General features: G+C 46.6%; 1 protein-coding gene across 2 annotated transcripts in view; it reads right to left on the reverse strand.

Annotated features, from left to right (window-relative positions):
• Positions 1-9,036: 9,036 nt before the first annotated feature.
• Positions 9,037-14,060, reverse strand: part of Uxs1 (UDP-glucuronate decarboxylase 1) — a 79,604-nt gene continuing 74,580 nt past the window's right edge. For both annotated transcript variants that reach the window (XM_048352481.1, XM_048352482.1), the window contains exons 14-15: positions 13,077-13,180; positions 9,037-9,920 (exon numbers count right to left, since the gene is read on the reverse strand). In XM_048352481.1, coding sequence (XP_048208438.1) covers positions 9,789-9,920; positions 13,077-13,180 — 236 coding nt within the window. In that variant the 3' untranslated portion in view covers positions 9,037-9,788. The remainder of the gene's footprint in view (positions 9,921-13,076; positions 13,181-14,060) is intronic.

Below are 14,060 nucleotides of genomic sequence, written 5' to 3' on the forward strand. Positions count from 1 at the left end.
TCACTTTGTTCAAATGCTTATCTAAGAAAAATAATAAAGTTTTGTTAAAGGAAGGAGGGTAAAGCAGGAAGTGAAGGTAATGAATCGTCTTGGAGTGAGGAAAGGGAGAGGAGGAAGGCGGGAAGGAGAGGGGCGGGTGTGAAGAATCTGAGCAGGTGCTCACAGAGGGAAGGTGTGCTCCAGCTGTGGCACATCTGCATCCATCTCCACAGGTGTGGTAGGAGGAGACTTACCAGCATGGGGGGGGGCGTGTTTCAGGAGGGCTGTCCCTCTTTTCGTGGCTCAGAGACCCTGCTTTCATAGGCCCCATCTAAGGAGAACCTTTGCTCTTTCCATCAGAAGAATTGCCTGGCATTGCTGTGTTATCACCTGTGTCACACACCTTCATTGCTAGGGGAGAAGAAGGGGATGGCAGTCCTTAGCGTAATGATATAGAGGCGCATGCGTTTCTTTCTTGGGAATCCTATAACATCATCCTAATCCTTCAGTGGTTGTACAGAGGGGTTTAATTAGGAGTACAGTGCATCTCGATCAGTGTGACCCTTTTCATCATTCTCCCCCATGTCCCCCGACCCCTCCCATCTCTGGAATTTCCCTGGCTCCATTTTCACGTATGAATATATTTACCCACCCTTCCTCCCTACACCCACCTCCCTCCCTTTGTCCTCCCCCCACATGTTCCAAAGGAGTTACATAAAATACCATATAAAATACTATATAAAAATACCTTACTTTAGTTCACTTGCTTGTGTATAGAAGCATGGGACACCGTGCATGTTTATATATATAAGATCTAACTTCCATATATGACAAGAAAACATGCACCTTTTGTCTCTCTTAGCCTGACTTCGTTCACTTAATGTAACTTTACAAGGTCCATCCATGTCCCTGAAAATTACGTAATATTCTTCCTGATGGATGAGTAAAATTCATATATGTGTGTGTGTGTGTGTGTGTGTGTGTGTGTGTGTCTGTGTGTGTGTATACATATATAGGTATAGGTAGGATATATATCACATTCTGTAACACACTGTGATAAATATACACCATGTAAAATTTGCCATTTTAGGTATTCAGATCAGTGGCATTAAATGCATTTACTTTGTCCTGAACATCACTATGCATATTTTGAATTTTTCCAGCCTCCCAAGCTGAAGCTCCGTCCTTGTGGAAAACAAGCTTCCCACGCCCCTGGCTTCCCGTCCTCCCAACCATTACTCCACTTCCTGTCTCTATCTTGACTAAGTACACCTCAGTAGACACAAGGTGTTTACCTTCATTTCACGTGGTGTACTGTCTTCAAGCATGTGTCAGAACTTCCTTTTTTCAGGCCGAGTGACATTTTTTCGTACGTTGATGCCATGCTTTGTTTCTCTGCTCATCTGATGGACTCTTGGGTAAGTGTCCTCTGGTGGCTTAACGTGACTCAGGCTGCCGTGAGCTCAGGGTTCTCTTTGCGGCCTGACTCACAATTTCCTTTTGAATGACTGGACTGTAAGAAATTCTGTGTCGTATTTTTTTTTTTTTGAAGAAGTACCATACTGTTTTCCATAGCAGCACGACCATTTCGCATTCCAACCCTTTCCTTTTACTTCTACTGAGCTGGCTCAACCTCTGTGTTTTCTAGCTTAAAAAAAAAAATAGGTGTCTGAATTACGATTCTCCAGAAAACAGATCCAATAGAAAAAAATGCATATATGAATTTGTTTAACATGATCACAAAGGACGTCCCCAGGCTGAGGTGGGACAGAGTTCCTTCCTCCTTTGGCTGTACTCTAGTTGAATCTGAGATTCTGACCTATCAAAGGCGACAGTCACATTCAGGGCAGGGCTTTCTCTCGCAGATCCAAACCCCAGCTCTAGCTGGCCCTCAGGGACTCATTCTGCATTGCCCCTGCTCTAGGTGGCTCCCAGTCCAGTAACTCTGTAACAAGACCCACCACAGCATACCCTTCTCCAAGCTAAGGAGAAGAAATTTTTATGTCGGCATGGGCAGTGAATTATTTTATTTTGTGTTTGTGCTGACACTGAAGCTTGAACTCAGCCTCGTGCTCTTGCTGGGATTTTTCCACTAAAGGCTACCTACCACTTAAGCCACAGCTGCACTCCTGGTTTTTTGCTGGTTAATTAAAGATATGAGTCTTATGTACCTGGGATTACAGGTGTGAGCCACCAGCACTTGTCTTAGCTTCTGCTTTCTTTATTAAGATTAAGTAACTTTTTCTTAAGTGTGTTCAGTAATGTGGTCAATTTTATTACTAAATAGCCTATCATTAATCAAGTAAAAAAAATCTAGCAATTAAAATCTCAGAATAAACCTAACTGGTCATCTTTTGACTACTTAGTCTGTTTTGGAAGGCTTGCTTCTGCCTCATCAGTAAGATTGGCCTAGGATTATAGGCCGGAGCCACTGGGGCCAGGCCTTCGTTTTCTTTTTCTAAGGCAAGAATTTAATGCTCCAATATTATGTCCCAGGAGTCTCCTGTGGAAAAGTAGCTGGCAAAACCTTCTCATTTCAGTATTTCTCATTTGACCTTTGCATTGATTTATAAGTATTATTACATTTCCAAGTGGACGGACTTTTCTAATTATCTTCCTGGCTTTGTTTTGTAGCTTAATTGCCTTGTAGTACCCAAGGCAGTCTGGCAGGTCCTTGTCCCTTCAAGCGGTCCCTATCAGCCTTCTATTTGGGGTGTGTCACCCCATTAACTGTTCCACATGCTTGAAAGAGGTGTCTTTTCTGATGTCAGCCAGGGGCAAGCTCATTCGTTCAGCGCCTGCATTTTTTTCTTTTCTAATGGGGTTTTTGTCTGTGCTTTACTTAAGGATCTCCTTCTACGATGGGGGTTTGATGTTTCCCCCTTGAATCTTGTGGGCGTGGACAGTCATAGTACGAGGACGCAGAACCCATACATTTGAGACTGATGAATTTTTATAGGAAATGGAACTTACTATGTAGCAATTTAAAAATATTTTTAAAAATTTTGCCTAATTTTTTGTTTGAATCCTCTTATCACTATGCCAATGCATGCCTCTATTTTTTTATTTTATTAATCTATTAGTGGATTGTTTCTACTATTTGTTTCATTCTGTGTGTGTGTGTGTGTGTGTGTGTGTGTGTGTGTGTGTGCTGGGCTTGAACTCAGGGAGCTGAGCTCCCGGGGCCTGGAGCAATCTTCTGTGCAGGCCTGGAGTGGAAGCCTAGTCTGGGCCCATTGTCCCTGGGAGAGCTGCATTTGAATAACGGGCTGATCGGACCCCAGAGGAGTGCACCAGCACAGGCCCACAAGCAGAGCAGCCAACGGGTCCATGGAGAGCTCACAGAGGCTGCATGGAGTCTCTGATTGGGTCTGGGGACCCGTATGGCCTTCAGGCTGCCCAACGATCTCGAGAGTCACGTAGCTCTCTCCTAGGGGCACCTTATTAACCCTAACCCTGGCACAATGCACGGAAGGTGGTGTCTTCCCATGAGACCCCTCTCATTTCCTAGAGGCTCTGTGTATCTTCTTTACTAAATCTTAGCCATTTTACTTCCCCCTCTGTGTGTTGTAAGGTAAATTCTCGGAGAAGCCACCTTTTGAAGGACTGAATCTTGGAGTCTTTATGAGAGCATTAGCAGTCTGCTGGCAGCCAGTTGTTACAAAGGCCTGCAGCCCACAAACACACTTAACACTGTCAGGAAACAGGCCAGAGAGGGAAGATAGAACATAAACAACACCAACAAACGAATTCAGCTCCAATGGAGAGCTGAAGTGGGACCATGGTGACTGGAGATGAGCCAGGAGACAGGGCACAGGATGCGAACGTGGAGACGTGTGGCAGGACACGATGGCGCCTAAGCTGCTCTGACCCTAAAATAGGGTCAGGTCAGGTCAGGGGGCTAGGTCACAGGAAGCTCCCAGTCCCAGCACTAGATTGACATGTTCAGTAACCAATAGGTCAAGTGCCCGCCCCCTCCCCCCCCATCTCCAGGGATTCAGGCACACCCATCAACTGGGGGTGGGACTTCCCTTTCTCTAGGAATTCAGGCACACCTATGAAGACAAGGTGCCAGACCTTACAATTCATATGGCCAAGACGGTGCCGGCCAGACCTGACCTCCTTACTTCATGTGACCGTGGACTCCTCTTTCCAGACCATGGAGACAAAGGAGCATACTCAGGAGTTAACAGTTTCTCAGTATCTCAAGCAGCCATTACTTCCTCATCCTTGCCCAGACTGTAGGAAAAAAAAAAATCTACTGCCAAATTCATCTGATATATTATTGGAATTCTTACTCTGACTAAACAGTGTGTGCACATTTTGAAGGCTGGCAGGACTCAGTGTGGGAATTAAGAGCCCAAAGGGACTCTATTTCCTTCAGGCTGCAGACAAGTCAGTGAGAGCTGGGAGAAGTCCAAGGAGGTGGGAACAACTAACCTACAACTTCGCACATGACCTGGGGTGCTCACTCACTGTAACATATTGCCGCTGCTGCTGGGGTTTTTATTGGGCTCTTTTTCTTTTTTGGGGGGGGAGGGCAGTACAGGGACTTGATCTTACTTGGTATTTTTGCTCAAGCTCCATTTCTGGCTCGTTGTTGATTAATTGGAGATAAATGTCTCTCATATTTGTCTGCCCAGGTTGGCTTGGAACCAGGATACTTAGGTTTCAGCCTCTTGAATACCTAGGATTACAGGCATGAGCTACCAGCTCCTGGCTTTGCCTTGTTCTTTTTATCTCTATTTCCTTTTCTTGCTGGAATATTTTATGAGAGTAAACTGGGCAATGTGGCATGCGAAGCCTCCATTATTTAAGAGAAATCATAGCTCAAAAGATAAATAAATAGCCCAAGTGCTGAAAGGAAACCACTGAGCAGTTCTCTACCACACTGCTAACAGAAAACCTTTGCCTCCTGCTTTTTGATGAGGGAAGCGGAGAATAAAGAATCTGGCTAACTGTCCAGTTGCAAGCCTCCCAGGGACCCAGCTAACTCAGCTGTAGTTGTGTTCTGGAAGGAAAAGATGTGGTTATCGAAACTGCTCTATGGATTTTTTCAGCAGCATAGCACACATCAAAACCACACTGCCTATTATAGGCTATTCTTCGCTAATGACTTACCACAAACACTGCAGCCCAGGCTAATTAGCTGAGTTGAAACTTTAAACCGGATTCTACAACCCACAACCAACATCACCATGGGGGTGGCTCTGGTCACGTTCTGATAACAGAGGTTTGGGCCAAAGGCATCCAGAGTAAACAGCTTTATCTGTTTAACAAGTCCATTCTGTTCCTACATGTAGAACACTCTAAGGACTCTTAAAAATGTGAGTTCAACAAGATTGTAAAATACATGAAAATAAACTTAATGGTACTACAAAAAAAAAAAAAAACACAACAAGATGTGGTTATCATCCCATCTCTACCACACACCTGCCTGACATGCTCACCTCACCTAACGTGGGAAGGTCAAGTGCCAGGCACTTGCCTGCCATTTTCAGTTTTTACTTCATTTTGAAGCCCAAGGTCTGCCGTGTCATTCAAGGTAAATGCTTGCATCTGTCTAACTTGTAAATACGCACACACATTGAGTTGTATATTTCCAACACGCAGTGCCAACACAGGGATAGAGTAAACAAGCCTCTTCCCAAAGGAAGAAATAAGGAAGTACAAATGGATTAATAGTCCAAAGCAAGACTGAAACACAAGGCAGGCATTACATTTTAAAGCTCCATGTCTGGCATATTCAGGTAGAGTCCAAATAGAGGACTCATACAAGGTACAGACTTTTGTTTTGGTGCTAGTTCTGGGGCTTGAACTCAGGGCCTGGGCACTGTTCTATCACTTTTCTACTTAAGGCTGGTACTCTGCCACTCAAGACACAGCTCCACTTCTGGCTTTTTGCTAGTTAATTGGAGGTAAGAGTCTCATAGACTCTGCTGCCAGGGATAGATTTGAAAGTCTCAGCTTCCTGGGTAGTTAGGATTCTAGGTGTGAACCACTGGTGCCTGGCCTTTCAGTCTATTTTATGTCACTAACAATACAGTACTACAGATCTGAATAACATTTTAAAAAGTTTATTTTGGCTCACGGTCGAGAAGCTGCATGTGGTAATGGCTTTGCTGGCAGAGTTCTGAGGTAGTTCAGAGACTCACAGGGCAGTAGACAGTGAGCGTCCCGACCTTTCTTCCTATAAAGCCATCGGAGGTCCACACACGACTACACTCTGATGATCTTGTTCGATGCAATCACCCCCCAAAGGCCCCACCTGAAACGCCACGGTGCGATGGCATTCCCACTCTTCCATCTCCCAGAGGGGCTAAATGTCAACCCACAAACCACCAGGAGACACACTCTAGCCGCATTAAAACCACAGAAAGGTTCTTAATAAAATCTGTATTTTTTCCTTTCCATGACATGCCTGTTGGTAAAAATGGCCCTTATTCCTCTGTGTGGCTGAAATACATACAGGATAGAGTCAGGAAAGCACATCACGAGAACATCCATCCCTGTTGTTGTCTTTGAAGCAGAACATCACACAATCAGACACCGTGGTCCCAGTGCTCAGGGTAGTGCAACTTCCCAGCTTCCTATCAACTGCAGGAAAAGGTTTGGCCAACGATACAAGGCACTTCTATAGCCACACTGAAACTTACAACTCCCGTGTCCCAGAAAATGACGGGAGATTTTCTACATTACTCCTCAGTCTATGAAACCAAACTATAATTCCGAGCAGTGACTAGAGCACCATTTCATTGATGTCAACGTCACATACAACTGAAGAACCATTCACCAACATGGCTGCCCATGTTGGCTAGCATCACAGACAGGAGCAAAAGCACCAATGGGACCCCAAGGGGTAGTGAGAATGCTGGGAGATTGCACCTGGGGCTGGATCAGTATCCAAGTGGACACAGCTCTACCACATACACCTGGCCCGGCCTCCCGTGACCATCATGAAAGAATGTGTCTGTCCGTTACATCAGGAACCATTTCAACAGTGCAGGGACAGCGTTGTCTTCATCTCTCCAGGCCACTGTAACAAAACACCACAGTCTGGGTAGTTTATAAATGACAGGAATTTATTGGTCCTCGTTCTGCGCCCCAGTTGCTGGCTCAGCTGGGGTATGATAAGGCTACTTTCTGGTTCACAGATGGTGCCTACTCACCGGAAGTGAGAACACATGAACACAAGGTAAAAGGGGCAAACAAGCTCCTTTTCTTCTATAAGGGCACTAACCCGTCCATGACTCACGAACACCTCACTTCTTCATATCAGTACATTACAAATATAGTGTCAACTTGGGAACGTGAGGGGGACACAACATTTCAACCACAGAGCCCTCACCTGTCCACCCACTCATCCGTTCCAGGCCCCTCAATTCTACTTTTTTTCTCTGCCTACGATGCGTATTCAAAGCGCACACTACTTCACAAGATGCATTAACCTTTTCCTCCCGTGTAATTACATACTGTTCTTTTATCTGTTTTTCCTACCTTGAAAATGTTTTATGAAAATCACAGGGAGGAAAAATCCTAAGAATGAATTCCAGCTTGGATATTAGCAAGTAGAGAATCTGGGACCCTGAGGCTTTGGTTTATTCCCAAATCACCATGCTCAGCTTCTGAGCCATTCTTCTCTACACACTGTTTCTTCCTTGGCCTGAGTTCACCATGAGCAATTACCAAGTAAGCTTCCCAGCTCTGTCACAGGGAGTCATCTACTTCAGGCCTCCTCTCTCCTCCTCCCTCTTTCCCTCCCTCCCTCCACCTCCCTTTCTTTCTTCTCGCTCCCTCCCTTCCTTCCTTTTCTTTCTTCTTTCTCTTCTCTCTCTTACACCTCCAAGGTTTTAGAAACTTTCGGGGACTTCAGAGACTCTGACTTTAAAAACGTGTTTAATTTAAAAGAACCCCCCCCCCCCCCACACACACACAGGCGACTGTGAAGGCGGAGCAGGCCTGGCCTGCCCCTGGCTCTCCTGTTGTCAGGTGCTGCAGATGAGCTGTTCCGGCCTCTGCCTCCTTTATCCCCTCAGGGCCTATTCTGGCTTTTGTAGTTGCCAGGCAGAGCCAATGTACTTGGAAACTATTCTGCTTTAACTTACTGCATTGCTCTTCACTTAGGATGAGGCAAAAAAAGAAAGTCACAACATAGGCCTTGAAAGAGCTCTGGATGGAAATGAAAGGGCTTCAAACTGTCACAGAATGAGTTTCATTTGCAAATCTTTCCCTACAAGACAAAGTTGCTAAAAGGCACAACAATGATGGTAGGTAAAATCTAAGAACTTCACAAAGCAGTGACTATGAATTGAATACCCATCCCTAATCCCAAAATTTGAAACCTGAAAGATCCGTATGCTGACACACTTCAAGTTTCAGATTTCAGAGTCCTTCAGATTTTGGGCTTAGGAATGCTCAGGCAATAAAACCTACCCAGATACCCCCAAATCTACAGAAGCGAACTCGGGATGACACCTGATTCCCAGCACTTCAGGTTAAGACAGCCTGTGTCACACGCACAGATCTGGTACAAGTAGCACTGGTGTTTTCCACATCCGCGTATCCAATTACAGGCTACATAAACCCGAATGGTTTTTGAATTTTCTTTCAAGCTTAATTTTGCAGTTTCCTGCGAATCAAACAATGTCTGTTCTTGTGTGCTTGTTTCTTTGGGTGGCCCTGGGGACTGAACCGGGGCCTCTGGCTTATTTGATAGGTCTCGATCACACGAGCCATGCCTCTAGCCCCTTTCTGTGTTAGTCATTTTTAAGGTAATCGTCCTACGAGTGCTTCCCCATGTTGCTGGGGGGGATGGGCACACGCCACTGCACGCAGTCGCTGTGCTTCCCCCATAAGCTGAGACAACAGACCTGTACCACTCTACCCAGCCACTGGCTGAGATGGAGTCTCGCAAACTTCTTTCGGCCCAGGTCTCTCAATCACTGCCTCCCAGGTAGCTAGGATTACAGGGTTGAGCCGCTATGCCGGGCATCAATCCAACCGTGTAATATGCAAAGCAGAAAGCCAGCCTTTGACATGGAAAGCGCCCAGCACTGGTGAGTTTCAATATTTTATTAAAATAGCATATTTAACCATGGTTAACCAAGAATACGTTAATTTTGTCTCCCCACCCCCTGAAAATGCAGCACAATACAGTAGTGATTTCAATATCCTTGATCATAGTAATCAACACAAGTATTTCAAAGTCAAGTTCGCAACTAAAAACTAGACCTTGGAAAAAATTCTGATTTTAAGAAAGAAACATAAAGCTCTCCGACAGAATTCTTGTACTTGTCCCCAAATAAATGCCAGTGCTCCGCCCACCTGACAATACTGCTAGTTTTTTTTTCTTCTTATTCTTTATGCATAGTATAACATCTCATTTATAAGTACCCACTTTTATAAATAAAATCGGCATTATTTTTTGTCCCATTTAACGTTCCTTTTCAGCTTCGCAAAGAAACCAGTAAATAAAACTGTCAACGACAGTCACAACGTATGCGCTCACAGCAAGATAAAAAACCGGAAAATACACAGAGATGCATCTAGGCTATTTTACAATAAAAAGACAGATTTGAAAAGTGCAAGGCAAAAGGCTGTAGGTTTTTTGAGGGGAATTTTAGGCACATCCACGTCTGTAAAGCAAGCTTCAGAATGAAATTCCAGTTGGTTCTTCATGACACCTGTTTAAGTCTTTCTTTAAAAAGACAAAACAAAATTAAAACAAAAACAAAAACAAAAAAACCTAAAAAAACAAAAATACATCTCGTCAAGTGTAAAAAAATGGAGTCTCGTGTCCTCAGTGGGGCTCAGTTGTGGCGCGTCCGGCCTTTCTTTATTCTGGCAGGCTTTGGCTTGGGAATGTACTGATTGTTTGCCTGGTACTCCAGTTCTTTCCGGAAGTAGTGGATTGCTTTGTTCAGCCCTTCCTCCAGCGGGACCTGTGGGAGAGACAGTGAAAGAGATGGCATCACATGAAGGCCAAGGGTGTCTGAAAGAAACAGGATGGCATCCAGAAAGCGCTGGCTCGTGGTCAGGCGGTCCCTCTCTGGGGATATCCATAAAGCCACACGCTGGTCAAGAGCACACTGAGGCCTGCTCTGTAGAAGAGAGATCCTTACAATCTGCTTTCAGAGCTGGGCAGGGCGGGGCGGAGCGTAGAGGACTGAAGTTCAGGAGAGAACATCCTATAAGATTCCATCTCCAACGAACCAGCAAAAGAGTTGGTGGAGTACCAGTCAAGTGAACGAGCAAGCAGAGTGAGAATATGAGGCCCTGAGTTCAAACCTTCATAGCAGCAAAGAACCAATAAACAAAAAACAAAGTAAAAAAAAGCTGCTTGTTCAGGCCCCAGTACGGGGGCCCCCCTACCCCCCCAAATAAAGGTCCCCTGCATCTGCCCTAGCCCAATCTTCTCCCATGACCTTTGCACTTCCTGGCAGCTGGGTCTACCTGCGCTCTCAATGGCGGAAGGGCACCGAGGGGCCACGACATCACCCCACAGAATACAACATGGACTTCATGCTGCAGGAAACAGAAGCCACATCAGCTGCTAATGAAGAGGAGAAAGAGAAAGCTGGAGAGGGGCACGGCCAAGGGCGTAGGAAACGGTCAGGAGAAGGGGACGTCTGTGTTGATGGTGGCAATGATTTCACAGATGTCGAACTGTCAAAACTCACCCAATTGTATGTTTCAAATGGCAATACTTTGCGTCATGCTCATTAAACCTCAATACGCTTGGACAATGAAGACCTCAAAGCACAAAAGCAAAATCAAAATAGACAAAGGGGATTCGTTCCATCAAACTACGAAGTTTCAGTAGAGCAAAGAAAATAATCAATAGTAGCAGAGACAGCTATAGAATGGGAGAGAACGCTCGCAAACTACACATCAGACAAGGCTAATGAGAACATGTAAGGAACTCCAAACAGCTCAAAAGCAAAATAACACAATATACAAGTGGGCCGCAGACACAACTTGACAAGTTTCCTATAGAAGGCACTGAGGTGGACAAAGGTACATGAATGTTCAACATCAATAATCACCAGGGAAACGCAAATAAAAGGCAGAGGTATCTCCTCACTCTGGTGAGAATGACTGACTCAACTAGCACATACATGTGCACACACACATATGTATGCATAGGCATGCATAGAACAATTAGGCTGCGGGTGTTTCTTTACAGCAGACTGCCTCAAAATTTTCTTCTGACTTAAATTTACCTCAAGAACAGAAGTGAACAGCAGACACCTCCTATTCTGTACATCAGACTCTGAACAGACATAGTAATTGTATGTGCATATCTTGCATATTGTAGAAATAATAGTTCTAATAGTGAACAAGATTTTAATTTGATTGACAATATTTCATCTAGAATACAAGTTCTACTGGCAAAGGGACCACAGACAAATCCCTTCAAAAACCACAGGAACCGGCTGGGTGCTGCTGACACCTGTAATCCTAGCTACTCAGGAGGCTGAGATTGCGAGGCTTATGGCTCAAAGCAAATCTGGACAGAAAAGTCCTTGAGACCCCATTGCCAAAATAAAAAGTATAGCTCAAGCACTACAGCACCAGCCAAGCAAGCAAGCTGGACGAGCTCAAGGCTCTAAGCTCCATCTCTAGTATTAGCGAAATCCATCCATCCAAACCAACCAAACAAATATGCCCAAGGAACATGACTTGCTTCTTGGATTTTAAGTTGGGGCATAATCATATTTTTATATCACACTGAATTTCTGTGATCTCCAGTAGATCCCTCAGACCTCAAATATCCTAAGACAGAATAAACGTTGGTCTGAACTCTCATGTCCCTTCAGGGTTCAGCACTGCAGGATTCTACTTACTCACTTCTCACTATTCCCTCCCTCTGCAGGATTCTACTTACTCACTTCTCACTATTCCCTCCCTCCCTCCCTCCCTCCCTCCCTCCCTCCCTCCCTCCCTCCCTCCCTCCCTCCCTCCCTCCCTCCCTCCCTCCCTCCCTCCCTCCCTCCCTCCCTCCCTCCCTCCCTCCCTCCCTCCCTCCCTCCCTCCCTCCCTCCCTCCCTCCCTCCCTCCCTCCCTCCCTCCCTCCCTCCCTCCCTCCCTCCCTCCCTCGTGTCTAGGATTACAGGCATGAACCACCATGCTCTGATAACCTTTTACATCTCTGAAAGGTGAACTGAGCCCTGGGCTTGCCCTTGCCTCTCTGACTGCACCTGCAGGCGAGGCAGCCGTATCTACTGGACCATGTCTAGATGGCCCCATGCTCACCCACTACATAACGCGTCCCTGCCTCAGTGGCAGGAGACTGCTGCTAGGCACAATGCCACCCCGCTTCGGATGCAGAGAGCCACACGCCAGTGGGGTGCACAGGGGTGAGTCATGAGGGAGCGAGGAGACCTATCAGACGGCGAGTGAGGCGGGCTGGCTCTTACAGTGAAGCTGGAGTGGGGAGCGTTCTCTAAGGAGCTGCTGTCTGAAGGACAGAGTCCTTCGGGGGACAAGAATGCAGCAGCCACAGGACCCGCTATGGGCCGTGGGGTGGGCGCCGGGAGGTGAGGAGCACTCAAGTGCCCGCCAGGGAAGGAGGCGAGTGGGAGGGAGGCAGGCAGCCCTGTTACTGTGTCCGGCAGGCCAGCAAAGGGTCTGACTTTGTGTAGGAGCTCCAAAAGGCATGGAGGTCACCTTCCTCTTTGCCCTGCCTGGGGCTGATGGGGAGTGACTGTCCACGACTGTCCCTCTCCAAGTTGTAACCCTGCCCAGCCCAGCAAGTGTGCCCGTGACTGTGAGTGAACACTGACGCCCCCCTCCTCAGCACTTCTTCAGAGATGGAGCTGAGCCCGTGGTTTCAGGACAACAGCAGGCCCGGGTGTTCCTCCATAAGAGGCTGAGCTACCCGGTGAAGGAGATAAGAAGCCTTTTACTGGCCTGGAGAAAACCCTACACCTGCCTAGATGCCAGAGCCCCGCCTCACTCTGCTTGCTTTTGAGACAAGATTCTCCCAGCAAGGGCCAGTGCCAAGGACACAGGTGCAGGAGGCGGCAGGCGAGCCTCCCCCCCCACCCAACTTACCACAGGCTCCCCCCCTCCCAGCATCAGCCCCCCCGACTTACCACAGGCTCCCACCCCAGCATCAGCTTCGCTTTCTTGATGTCGGGTTTTCTTTTCTGTGGGTCATCCTGGGCTTCAGAGAGAAACTGAATTTCACTTCTGCTACCTGAATTGTTTTCAAAAAGAACAACAACGAAAGTGAGAAGAGAACTCCAGACCGCCTGAATGTGTGCCATTCTACCATGTGCAACCAAGTAAAATACCATCTGTGGAGTGAATGAGGGGAGGCAGACAGTGTGACAGCACCTTCTACAAAGCCACTGAGCCAAAGAAGTGACAGTCCCTGGAAACCTAGACAGCCTATGTGCCATAGCTACGGCTGGCTGACGCGGCGACTGACCCTGTAAGGATGGGGAGGGACATTCATCTGAATACTACAAGGCAGACCCTCTGTTAGTACACAGACATGCTCACTGGGGTCATGTATACTGACCCCAATAGACATGGAAACTGTCAAAGATATTTTGAAGGGTCCCTGGTCCCCCAACCAGGACAGACGGGTGCGTCCCTGAACTCAAATTTCCAGGTCCAACTCAAAGAGGACTCCTCCAAGAGCCAGGGTTTCCAGAGCCCCATATACACCTGAGGGTGAGACTGCGGGCTCACCTATTCTCGGCCTGTGGTCTAGCCACAGGAACCTCTCCTACCTCGACACAGACGATACTGCAGCGTTGACCTCCAACATGGTCAACCTGGCCAGAAGCACAAACGATTTCAGACAAGCCACAAAACCCACAGCTGGTGGTGCTCCCTCTCTGAAATTCTACTCTCAACAGGATCTGTGCTTGGACATGAAGTCACATCACTGATGCAGGAGGAACTAACACAATCCCAAGTTAGACACAGAGAACAGATCACCTCCTCCCAATCCATAGACTTGCAACTGAAATAGTGAACCAAACCAATGCATCCCCCTTTTCTTTCTGTACTTGATTAAAGAACTAGAAAACAAGGTGTTTCTAACACAATGTTCTGCTCTGATCCAA

This window comes from Perognathus longimembris, chromosome 8, assembly GCF_023159225.1.
Source record: "Perognathus longimembris pacificus isolate PPM17 chromosome 8, ASM2315922v1, whole genome shotgun sequence".
In the NCBI taxonomy this organism is placed as follows: Eukaryota; Metazoa; Chordata; class Mammalia; order Rodentia; family Heteromyidae; genus Perognathus; species Perognathus longimembris.